Source organism: Ptychodera flava, chromosome 18 (assembly GCF_041260155.1).
Source record: "Ptychodera flava strain L36383 chromosome 18, AS_Pfla_20210202, whole genome shotgun sequence".
In the NCBI taxonomy this organism is placed as follows: Eukaryota; Metazoa; Hemichordata; class Enteropneusta; family Ptychoderidae; genus Ptychodera; species Ptychodera flava.
In genome coordinates, this window is record NC_091945.1 from 9064097 (window position 1) to 9077300 (window position 13204).

At 40.0% G+C, this 13204-nt stretch overlaps 1 protein-coding gene and 1 long non-coding RNA gene across 3 annotated transcripts; both read right to left on the reverse strand.

The window, feature by feature from the left end:
• Positions 1 to 517: 517 nt before the first annotated feature.
• LOC139116781 (uncharacterized) lies at positions 518 to 12473 on the reverse strand. Its single transcript, XM_070679434.1, has 3 exons — positions 12439 to 12473; positions 2684 to 2796; positions 518 to 2361 (listed from the first exon to the last, which is right to left on the reverse strand). The coding sequence occupies exons 2-3, from the start codon at positions 2763 to 2765 to the stop codon at positions 1604 to 1606; spliced, it is 840 nt and encodes a 279-aa protein (XP_070535535.1). The 5' UTR covers positions 2766 to 2796; positions 12439 to 12473; the 3' UTR covers positions 518 to 1603.
• LOC139116782 (uncharacterized) lies at positions 4971 to 12125 on the reverse strand. Of its 2 annotated transcripts, none has more exons than XR_011548377.1 (3): positions 12033 to 12125; positions 6536 to 6619; positions 4971 to 6092 (listed from the first exon to the last, which is right to left on the reverse strand). It is a non-coding gene; the product is annotated as an uncharacterized lncRNA (long non-coding RNA). The 2 variants fall into 2 exon arrangements; XR_011548378.1 differs by lacking the exon at positions 12033 to 12125 and adding an exon at positions 11228 to 11371.
• Positions 12474 to 13204: the final 731 nt, after the last annotated feature.

Genomic DNA, 13204 nt, shown 5'->3' on the forward strand with positions numbered 1-13204 from the left:
TACCAAAAATCAGCTTAACATGTGCAGCGGTTCGTGGGTTTTTGCTACGTACGGACATACATACTACGGACATATCACATACAGACTTTTTCAACCATATAACCAGGTAACCTACCAGTTTCTAAATATGTATGGCAAATGGGAGCTAATAAAAGACATTAATTTGATTTACGGGACTGTTTTCCAAAGTCGCAGGGCGGTCGAAGTTCTAAAAGAATAGAGGTGAAAGGACCCATGAGAACCACTGCCGGTAGATTACAAAGGTCTGTGCTGGAGGTAAAACTTAACATCACAATGCTAAGTATGTGATCTGCAGAGATTATCTCGGGAGGCAAGACAACTGATTTGAGACGACCGTCATCAAGGTATTATAGATATTAATGATATGACATGTCATTGAAAAAAGTGTATGCACCAGGCCGGTCAGAACTACGTATGAAGATCACACTTGACATCTATCACGGTCAACCTTTGGAAACTAGCACGTACTGTAGGCATTAAATCGTGCAACGTGGTCTTTTTGTTTTACAGTGTTGGCGTTTATTTCCCAGCAGTTGGGAACAATTCCATCCAATTTTATACTCTAACTTCAAAATTGTAACAGCAAGCGTGTTATCCGATAATCTTCAATAATTTTGTCCTCTTCGGACTCTCAAACTTTCAGTGTTTTTCTGATCTACCACATGCGAGGTCTCATTTTGAAGCTATTGGAGTTTCACTCGCTAATTTTTGTGAAAATGGAAAATTACCCCCCCCCCCTCCCTTCCGCGACATCACACAACGATGGCAGCCACTTTGAATTTGAATTGTTGGTAAATATAGGAAAATGTGCTTCTCCAGAACCAAATTTGCTCAGTGACATCTGATGTTGTTTTTCATTCCGAACACTATGAGTTGTTCAAGAGAATGATATCAAAGATTCAATAACGGAGAGGTCGGGCAAAACTGTCTTCCGATTTCGAAGCATCCACTATCTTTACACAAAATATCAAACAGAAATTAATCAAAATATTACTGATAAAGTTACTAAGCATTCATCAAATGTACAAATTGTAAATCACATATTACATTGCAGAAATGTCGACACTTTCATGTTAGCAAACAAAATACTGTAATCTAACCTTTTATTGTTGCGCCCTTCAATTTCATGTTAGCGCTCTTGGATCAAATATTCCCGATATCCATCATGATGTTGGTATTATATGCTAAATAATGCTATTAATGGTGGATTTCACTTCATCTACGTTGCTGCAAAAATCCTACGAATCAGTCCTCTTTGATTATTACGTTCATTTAGCTGTGCTTTCACTCGGCACATATTTACATTCAAGATACAATATTATCACTGTGCCATTGTAGTCTTGGTTTGATTCCTAATATTCATTTCAGTTCGATCTGAGGCCCTGAAAATTTCACAACTGTCAATGCAATTCTGTTCAGATACATTTTAATAATGAAATGAATTTCCACTATGAGTTGTTCAAGTATCGCTCATGAAAGATGCGAAGTGCCATGCCGCACAGGTTTGCCGTCTTTTTCCGTTAGTATGGTGTTAACAGTAAAGAAACACTATCTTGAACTACGACAAGTAATGTAATTGTCGTTACATTTTGGCTAGAAGTATTGTTACGCCGAAAGAAATTGTGCACAGCACAATTTGCCGACCATGTTTCTTGATTGAGAAATGTATCTTGTGAGGGTTGCTCTTGTCTTCACATGACGTCACCAACAGTTCATCGTTCAGGACAGATTCGTTCAAGTATTGAATGGACATCTCTGTGATCGAATACGCCGACAGGTCATCCTGAATGGCAGAGTATGCTCGTTGCCGGGCCCCAAACCTAGCACAATCGATGCAATATTTAATGTAGGAATCATATTGTGCATGTTTGTAGAAATCGGTGTCTTCATGGGCAACGACAACTTTGTAGTCATAACGATTCCTACGTTGTGTCTCAAAGTCAGGCTGATCATCGAAAATAACTGGTCTGGGAAGCTTCATCACATCTGAGAAGGAGCGAGTGTAACTTTCCGGTAAGGGCGAAGAACGCCGTGTATTTAGGTTCACAAGAACAGCCTGTGTAAACGCGGTAGCGATTAAGTCACCGGCTTCTTTCATTTGAAGATCTTGTCTGATGACTAGTGACGTTCTCCCGACGTGCACAATGCGAAGAGTGTCCATTGCTGGTAGTTTTGGAGAAAATCTTGAGTAGAACGAAGGGTGGATCACAAGGCGCTGCGCTCTTACGAATATTCCAAGGGACTGGGAGGTGAGGGCATATTTTTCGACAAAATGTGCAAACCATCCCAGATATCGTGATGCCAGTAGAACGTCTTGCAGCCCCAATGTGCTGGAATATCCTGTACATAGAAAGGGTCAAATTATGGGTCAATATCAAATTGTTGATTGCTGTATAAACTGCAATATTTTTCCTTTTCAATTTTGAGTACATATATGCATGCATACGTCATCTTTTTTGTTACTTTTCACGAACATTATAGAACCTTGAATGTAAGAGTTATACTTTGAAATTTGCCAAAGGAATTATATTTTAAGTAATAAAGTAGTCATCCATCGTATTAGACGACTTCATTTTCCGACTACTATCTCAGACCTGGTCATATTATACACAAAATTCCCCTAAACCGCTGTTAATATAATTGCAAAAAATTGTTGTCTCACCTTTCTGATCGAGGTCATAGTTCGTAAGGTCATCAAAAGTACATTGGGCCACCCTGCCGTCCGCAAAGAATTCTACCTTCATGTCTGCTGAATGTGTTACCTTGACCGACGAACTGAAATATTAGGGATAAACATACCATAATCAGATGCAAGACAGTGTTCAGAAAACCAAGCGCCATCTTTCTAGGTAAAACTGAAAAATCTGATCAGGAATTTCGAACCTTGCAACTTTGAGTACACCCAGAAAGCAGACGCCACTTGCCCACTCCCCTGTACACGTTACCCAATGGTCCCCCTTGATAAAGGGCGTCGATTACATGTTACAAAGTACACCTGTCATACTACTCACTTTTCATGGTGGGCAAACAAAGCTATGTACAGAAAGATGAATGAACTGTAGGCAAACTCGCAGCTCTCCTTTACAGATCCGTGCTTCCCACAGTGCTATACGGGTTGAAATCGCCCTTTCTTCAACATGTGTATTATAAGCTTAAATGATACCTGGTAATAAATTATGCATGAAATAATATATTTCATTCCTATTGTAAAGAAAAATTAATCCTTGAAGATGTCACAAAAATTACATTGTAAAAACACGAATGTGACGAAGTGAATGTAGTACATAAGTGCACAAAGTCGGCTGTCTTATGTAGGGTCCATATATTGCCACTATCACCGACTTTCTTCGTCTGATCTGTGCATTCCTAGTGTTACACAGTGGCGGCCGCCTCCTAAGCAATAAACTGTGGCGTGTCATTTGCTGTAAGACCGTCCCAAGTATTTGCCACAAGACGCTGTTGGTTGCAGTATTCGGTCGATGAAGGGTCTGCTAACCCAAAGGATATAAAAGAACTGAAATATGTTGAACAAGTGACATCCAAGCCTCGGATTTATTGTCGAAACGCGCGTACGCTTCCCCCACATTAACTGAAATAAATCCAAGGATGTAGCGCCCCCCCCCTCCACTTGGCATGCCGTCAATGGCGTATTTATCGATCACAACTCCCAGACGAATATTGCTTTCGATACCCCGTGTAAGCATACAAACTTGCGAGAGATGAACTTAACGGACGCTGTCGAAGACAAACACTGACTACAGGTACTCCTTTAGACTGGCCCCAAGTCGCCTGGCTTTTCTCGGCAACTGAGTTACTACTGGCTGGCCACAAGCCTGTGGGCCAAGGCGTTCACCCCGTGATCTACGCAGCAGCCTACCATTAGCGCGAAGGTCTGCTGTTGTTCAGTCCTTCAATTTATTATGATTGATACTGAAATGCCCACAGACTTGGAGCAAGTCTAGTACTCCTTTTGAAACACACTATACAGGGACTCTGAAATCTTTTGAATAAGACGGGCAAATTGCATACAATACACCACACATTTCATCACATATATGATTGGGTTGCACGACTCCTCTGACTAAGTATATATTACTCAGTATACACATATTGACTGGCCAAGAGGGCAACAGCATACGTCTGTACAGACAGGGTACCCCGCGGGACTTTGAGTAACCCCAAAACAGACTGTTTCCCGAGGCCAAAGACCGAGGGAAAGTCTGTTTTGGGGTGACTCACAGGCTCGAGGGGTTAAAGACGTATGCTGTTGCCCTCATGGCCAGTCAATATGTATTTTATAAGACACCTCATCCGCAGTCATTAGTAAGAACGTATCATACACAAAACTTGCCGCATGTATTAAGCTTAATGTTTGAGTGGTTCGGCAAGGAAGGTTTTCCCGACAGGATCGCAATACTTCTGCAAAACGTTCAGGGCACCTTTGATTATTGTTTTCGTCTGTTTCGAGTCCTTGTTGGAAACCAGAGCATTCAGTTCTTCTTCAGAAAGTAGGATAAACCGAGGAATTTCTCGACTATCTTTTCACTCGACCGCAGACGACATTTTTGTTAACATTCCAGTTCCTGCGCAAAATGTCGTTTTGAAGTCAAACATTACCATTTTTCGGAACTGATGCCTGGCTGATAGACTGAAAGATTCGTCGCTCGAAAACACTCTCTACGCTCCCCTCCCAACAGTTCCGACAAATGTGTTCCCGATAACGTCGTTTCCGTGGATCAGCACAAAAAGTGACTATCAAATTGACGAATTAGAAGACAGACTGCGGATGAGGTGTGTTATAAACATTATTTGTGTTACACAGATCAGGTTTTACAGGTCGTGTACTTGTCTTTAGTCATATTCATAGGTTCAAAAAGTGTAGAGCAGAGGATCGGAAATGGGCAGAGAGGCGATTACTGGAATCAAGTAACACCAACAAGAAATCAGAATCGTTTACGACATGTTTTTTATTAATTTTACTGAACCAGTACATCGTGGCACTGTGATCGTGGATACAGATATATACATATTAATCATGATAATCGATATCGATCTGGAGAATTGCATTTACAAATTACAGTCCTGGACATTCCATTATAATTGAACATTCTTTGTAATTTTACAGCCTTTGTACATTTTTTACGTAATTACGATTTCTCGTGTACTTTACATTCACACTGAACTCTCTCCAGATAAATGTAAAACGTATTGGAAAAATCAACAGATGTGTAGGATTTCCATTCTGCCGGCACACATTACCTTGTCCGTAGCCACTCTATCATGAATTTGGATCTTTCATCTGCATGGAGTTCACATTTTCGCGGGAAAGTTTGATAGATTAAAGGTCATCGAGCAGTTTAGAATTTCCCGTTCTTCCTTGCGGATTGTAAAATAGAGCAAATTTGGCTGAGTCTCATTTTCCCATGAAGTTACCGACAACCGATCACCAATGACTGACTCGCTAATGTATTGTAAAGATACATCTCTGATTTGATATTCTAACGGATCTTTGCGTAGGATGGAATACGCTCGGTCACGGGCCCCGCACCTGGCGCACTCCAGACAGTATTTTATATAATTCGATTGATTGGTGTGTTTATTCATATCTATATCACCCTCGGGTACAATGACTGTATACTGGTACAAATTTCTGGAGTTGGTCGGAAATCTAGGAAAGTCTTCGAGCAGTTTAGGTCTTGGTACTTTGGTCAGGTCATCATGTACCCGCACGTAACTTTCTGGTAAGGGCATAGAACGTCTATTGATACGGCTGACGAAAACATACTGCACAAGACTGGTTGCGACCATTTCCCCGGTCTTCTTCACCATCAGTTCGTGTATTAGCACCAGTGACGTCCTGCCAACGTGAAGAACACGGACGGTGCAGACGACTGGCAGCTTTGGGGACAGCTTAGAGTAGAAAGCCGGGTTGATCTGGATGCGTTGTGTTCGGATGAAGAGACTGTGGTCACCTTGATAAGCTGTAGCAAGACCGTGTTGATCGTGAATAAGCCATCCTGTAACCCTGGCTTCCATGAAAACTTTGGACAGGTCCCACAGGGTGAGATAACCTTGTTGGTAAGACAGAAATGTGAAAAAAATATTATGACAGTAATCAGTGACGAGAGTCATAATTGTATTACCAACAACATTATGTTCAGCACGACCATGGCATCATCATCATCATCATCATCGTCATCATCACCATCATCATCATCATCATCATCATCATCATCGATTCATCGTCATCATCGTCATCATCATAATCATCATCATCATCATCATCATCATCGATTAATCGTCATCATCATCATCATCATCATTATTACTGTTTCCATCAGCACAATATAAGTCGCTGGAAATGTTGTAAAAGGCTTACATCACCAGACATTTAACTGCTTGACTAAAACACGACCTTTTTGGCTGTGAGGTCAAATGTAACACGCTGATCATATTTCAAAGAACCAAGCTGTGACAACTGCTACCACAAAATCATCGACTATTGATGTCTCACCTTTTTCGTCGAGGTCATGGTGCAAAAGGTCATCAAAAGTGCAGTGAACTACCCGGCCATCTAATACGGATTCCACCTTCATCACTAATTGACGCAGATGATACGAGACGGAAAAAGTCGTGTTATCAAATCTATATAAGAGTTGTATTGAATGGTATATTCGACATAAGTTATGAAATTACGCTCATGAATTGCAGTATAAGCTAGACTCATTAGTTTGCGAGTAGTATGCCAGCTACCATGTTTGTAATATTGCCATTTTATCAAAACTTTCACATGACACATGGCATGAGAAGCGTTTTTTTTTAATGTATGCAAAAAGTGGTGTTACCAAGCTACATTTAAAGATCAAATGGCAAAACCCGATCTACACTAATAGTACACTTAAGAGCATACGAAAATCTAACTAACTCGGTAGTTATTCATAGCACTTTGATAAGCAAATAAGTGGGGTTTTTCTATTGTGTGGTTATCAACAAACAAAAACGTGATAAAGGTTGTTGTAGGTTGAGCAATTTGAAACTCAAGGCCGAATTCTTAACCTAAGGGCGTGGAGAGAATTAACAGGTGGGAGGGCTGATGCCATTCAAAAACTGGATACATGGAAAATTGTAGCCCTCCCCTAAACTTTTGCATTAGAAATGGTAACCTTCCCTTAAAATTCCTGCACAAAGATCATTACCCTCCCTGTTTCCATGCTAATGCCTCTTACGATATCAAAGTCATAATTACTATTTTTTAACAATTATTAAAAATTAAAGCTAAAATTGTACGGCACTGTGAAATACTATAATAGCATAAACTTTTCTGCAACACAGAAAATGACAGGGATTACTTGTGACACAAAGTGCTCATCCCCCCAGATATAGAAACAATTAACATATAGCTATTATAATGATATCATTTCAGTAAATTTTGCAACGTGCTGCGTTTTGAGTCAACTTTTAGATAAAGCTTAACGATAAATGATTAGCCATATAGCAGGAAACACATAAGCTATTATCATTTTGCCCATAAACACAGACAAAAATTGCTTTGTCTGTGATATAAATGGAAAATGTCTATGGAAGAGATGTAGTCATCTTTGATAAAGGAAGAAGATAAAGGCTCATATTCTATTACTGGTTTTAAATTATCACCCATGAACAGCAATATATGTAGTGATGTTCTCTTTTTAAGAGTCTTTATAAATGGGTAAACCGTTGACGTATACAACTGTTTACATGCCAACATCACTTTCGTTTGATTCATATTATACATGAGAACAATACTCCTAAACAATGATGTGATTGGAACATTAGTGCAGTCATGAGAAGATGGAATTAATGATTCAACTTTGAGGATTATGCCCAAGCACAGTTGATTTTGGCAATTATGGTGACTGACAGACATAAATAAATTGGGCCATCTTGGTGATATCTTGCCAGCACAAAGACTGAAAGAGGTTTTAATTTTTGTATGGGTGAAAGGCATATTTTGGATATTCGAGTCACATTTCATCCTGGAAGAGTTCCATGCAAAGTATTAGCCCTTCCCCTAATGCTTGCACAAATTGTAAAGGTCCTTCAACGAACACTTGCTTGGAAAACAAGTCATCGTTGATGACACAGTCCCCACTTGTTAATGGGTACTTTGATTACATGTCCTCAGAGAGGATAGAGTCATCTTCATTAATTAGGTCTGTGATAAAAATACTGCGATACAGATGGTGCTCAATGGCCAAGAATGAGTTCCATGGTGATGAAAACATAAAACCAATGTAGGCAACCATCCTAAAGTTCATAAAATGAGTCAACTAGGAATTAATCAACAGGATGTTGTAAACACTTTTGCATACAATCCTAACACTTAACAGATTATCACTGTTACCATATTTCTTGATGCAGTATTTACAACACTATGAGATCAACATCTGTATCAAGTGTTCATCAAATTTGACGTTGTATAATTTGTGGCTATATCACTCTAATTAGGAAAGTTCATTACTTATGCAATTAAAAATTAATGAAAATGACACTGATAAATGTCTTTTTCAATGTTAAAGCAATGTGAGCTTAACATCTGTACAAAATTTCATGAATTTGATGCAGTATTCTTGACATATCAGCCTACTTACAAAACTTCAATAATTGACATGTTACTGCTACATGACGTGAAACAAATTGACGAGCATATGTATGAAATAGGTCAATGTCCTTGTACCAACTTGAATGATACTGGTGGAAATATGTCTGAGTTATAGCTCTGTACATTCGAAAATTGTAACAAAATCACAGCCATGCAGCGATATTTGATCTTACTGTTTAAAAAATCAACACGTATATGTATAACATAAGTCAAAGTCCATGTACCAACTTCGAATAAGATCAGTTGAGACTTGCCAGAGTTATGGCTCTCGACATGAAACAACCATAACAAAATTGCTACCATGTGGCCATATTGGACCATCTCGTGAAACAAATCGACATACATATGTATAAATAAGTCAATGTCCTTGTACCAACTTTGAATAAATTCGCTTGATACAAGTCTGAGTTATGGTTCCGGACATGAAAAATTCAGAAAAAAAATGGCACCACTGCGGCCATATTGGATTGTATCACAAAACAAATCAATGTGCATATGTATGACATAGGTCAATGTCCTTGTACTATGTTTCAATAAAATCCGTGAATAAAATCAGTTGAGATGTGCCCAAGTTTTGGCTAAGGACATGAAAAAATTGTAACAAAATGGCTGCCATGCAGCCATATTGGATCATATCTGAAGCAAATTGACGTACATATGTATGACATAGGTTAATATCCTTGTACCAACTTTGAATAAAATCGGTTGAGATATACCTGAGAATTATGGCTCTGTACATGAAAAAATCGTAACAAAATGGCCGCACGGCAGCCATATTGGATCGTATCACATAACAAATTGACATGCATATGTATGACATTAGTCAATCTCCTTGTACCAACTTTGAATAAATTCGCTTGATACATGTCTGAGTATTATGGCTCTGTACATGAAAACATCGTAATAAAATGGCTGCCTGGCAGCCATATTGGATCGTATCACAAAACGAATCGATGTACATATGTATGACATGGGTCAACGTCCTTGTACCAACTTTGAATAAAATGGGTTGAGATATGCCTGAGTTATGGCTCCTTACATGAAAAAATCGTAATAAAATGGCCGCCTGGCGGCCATATTGGATCGTATCACCAAAAAAATCACCGTGCCTATCTATGACATTGGTCAATGTCCTTGTACCAACTTTGAATAAAATCGGTCGAACATGTCTGAGTTACGGCTCTGTACATGAAAAAATTGTAATAATATGGCCACCTGGCGGCCATATTGGATCGTATCACAAAACAAATCGATGTACATATGTATGACATGGGTCAATGTCCTTGTACCAACTTTGAATAAAATGGGTTGAGATATGCCTGAGTTATGGCTCTGTACATGAAAAAATCGTAATAAATGGCCGCCTGGCAGCCATATTGGATCGTATCACCAAAAAAATCAACGTGCCTATCTATGACATTGATCAATGTCCTTGTACCAACTTTGAATAAAATCGGTTGAAAAATGTCTGAGTTATGGCTCTTTACATGAAAAAAATCGTAATAAAATGGCCGCCTGGCGGCCATATTGGATCATATCACAAAACAAATCAACGTGCATATCTATGACATTGGTCAATGTCCTTGTACCAATTTTGAATAAAATCGGTTGAAACATGTCTGAGTTATGGCTCTATACATGAAAAAATCGTAATAAAATGGCCGCCTGGCGGCCATATTGGATCATATCACAGAAAAATCAATGTACATATCTATGACATTGGTCGATGTCCTTGTACCAACTTTGAATAAAATCGGTTGAAACATGTCTGAGTTATGGCTCTTTACATGAAAAAATCGTAATAAAATGGCCGCCTGGCGGCCATATTGGATCGTATCACAAAACAAATCGACATGCATCTGTATGACATATGAAGTAATCCTTGTACCAAGTTTGAATGAAATCACTCTTTGCATCTCTGAGATATCTGCGTGAACGGACAGACGCACGCACTGACGCACGCACTGACGCACGCACAGACATGACCAAACCTATAAGTCCCCCAGGACGGTGTCCGTGGGGACTAAAAATCGACCCTAACCAAAGTTGCACCAACCCTCATCCTATTGATTCTGTCCTGGTCCTAGTTGAGGTTTGGTCATAGGTATGGCAGAACTCTGGTGCTGCCTAAAACAATAATGAGGATGATGAATACACCTTTGGACTGCCTTGAACTTTGACCTGTACATTGTACTTCACAATAAATTTCTGTCAAACAGCCCGTGAATTATCTCCACGGCCACACCACAACTGGACGCGGACTGACCTTTGTACACCCGGGCAATTTGTCCGGTCCGACCGTTTTGATGTCTGTATGTAACATCACATTAAGTAATCATAATTTGTAAGATTGCTACTGTCAAATAAAAAAATAAGTGTGCTTCCTGTTATCCAAGCAACCCTAAAGACTCCCACTGACTTACATGTTTTTCTCATTTTCAAAACATATTTCATGTCAGTTCTGTAAATTTTACCATATTTTATGCATCTGAGCTGTAAATTTTACCATATTTTATGCATCTGAGCTAATAAGTAAGGGGAAAACAAATCCACTGACCTACCTACCCATTTTTCAGAGGCATATATGGTACCAAATGTTTTTATATTTGGCCTAACGATGATCATCTTGAGCAGTAGCGGCTGTTACGCTTCGCGATGATGGGTGCACAACAAAGTGCAAGTGTTTGCTTGGTTAAACAGTCACTCAAGCTGATAAGCAATGTGAATAGCCAGATCATTATATTATATTCTCTCTCATTGCCTGCAGTCATGGCTCTGTCCACTGAATAGACCATATTAGTGTCATGCATCATGGTTTACGTAACATCTATTCTACATTCTTTTATCGAAACGCCTACGGTTGGCCGATTTCTAGCATGCTTGAGTCTTAAAGGTAGCACACATGTATATAGCCCTGCATACAGGTCTGTGTGTTCCTGGCCTTGTACGGCCTCCACACAGGCCGTACAAGGCCGGGAACACACAGACCTGTACGCAGGGCTAACATTTACATTGCTGCGGATGTGTTGAACCAGCAAAGGGAGTGGTAGGGCTACGGATCCGCAGCAAACATTTACACAGACCCTGGACACAGATTACCGCCGGTGCTCTCTGTATACATGTATATAGCTGCAGTACTGTAGCTCTAGGTTTTGCCTGGGTATTTGGGTCGAACCAAAACCAGGCCCAAATACCCAGCCAAAATCTTGAGCTACAGTACTGCAGCTATAGCTGTACGGCCCTGTAGCTGTGATTGTTTTGCAGCTTCCAATGTGTCGTATGTGGTGTGCCAGGAAGATACGCCTGATTCCGACACCTGGAAAGGTCTTGCATGTAGTCTTGGTGGGCTGGGTCGCACACAGCAACTTACCATGGTGTATAGCTGCATGTAGTCTTGGTGGGCTGGGTCGCACGACATACAGACTCTGGTGTCCACAGAGGCCCAAAGCCCACCAAGGCTACTATTATTGCAGCTATAAACTATGGCATTACATAAATTATCGTAGACTGGCTTTGCAATACCCATAATACCATAGCCTAGGCCCTATCCGTCGCTTTCGGCCTTCGTCCCCGACGACGAAGGCCAAAAGCGACGAATAGGGTCTAGATAGGCTAATAATACTATGGAGATACCAAAAGAGGTTGTTCCATGTACCCCTGCGTAGCGTCGCGATGCTGTGTGTTCCCGGCGTCCCACCACATGTGGTGGGAGGCCGGGAACGCACAGCATCGTACGCAGAGCTACCGTAATACCCGTTCTGTTCAGTTGTACTTACTGGACCGTACAGTTTCTCTTGACGGTACGTTGATTGGCGAGTTGACGAGCTTTACATCAGTGAAGAAAACGCCTAAACGTCCCCAATGAACGCCACGGTCGGGTCAAAGTTCTCGTATCATGTCAGGTGATAGGGCTGGTGAACTTTGACCACACATCAATTTGCATGGCGCATGAGGGAGTATTCATCTTGTAATCAGGTGGGGGGGGGGGAACTCCACATTTCATGTGGCAAGTTGAAATCATAAAGCAAAGATTGTTTCCAAAATATTGCGCATTGTTAGGAATTTTCTTGACAAACTATGGATTTTTACCATCATTTTCACAGGTCCAGTAGGCATAATTTGTGATGATTTTTTCCTATTATTATCATAAAAAATAATTATGAATATTAATAATTATTAATATGAATGGTACAGAATATTAAAACTTTTATACACACAATGTCGTCTACTTTGTGTAAATGCCATCTGGAAACTCCATTGTTTTGATAATTATGATTATTAATAAATTATGATTATGATTAATAAAGTCATATTTTACACATTGTAATGTGCTATGTGAACAACCCTCTCGAAACCCTCATACAGTTTCACAATCTATGCCAAAATATACAAGTGACACCATTGCCCAGTTCAGTCTACGGCGAGAGTTACTACAAAGTGTATAACTCGCAGTGTTACAGGGTTTTCTGTCGATTGCGCATTTCCGCAACTTGCGCATTTCGAGACATTGTCTGCCCTGAAAAAATTAGTGACTGCACGGAA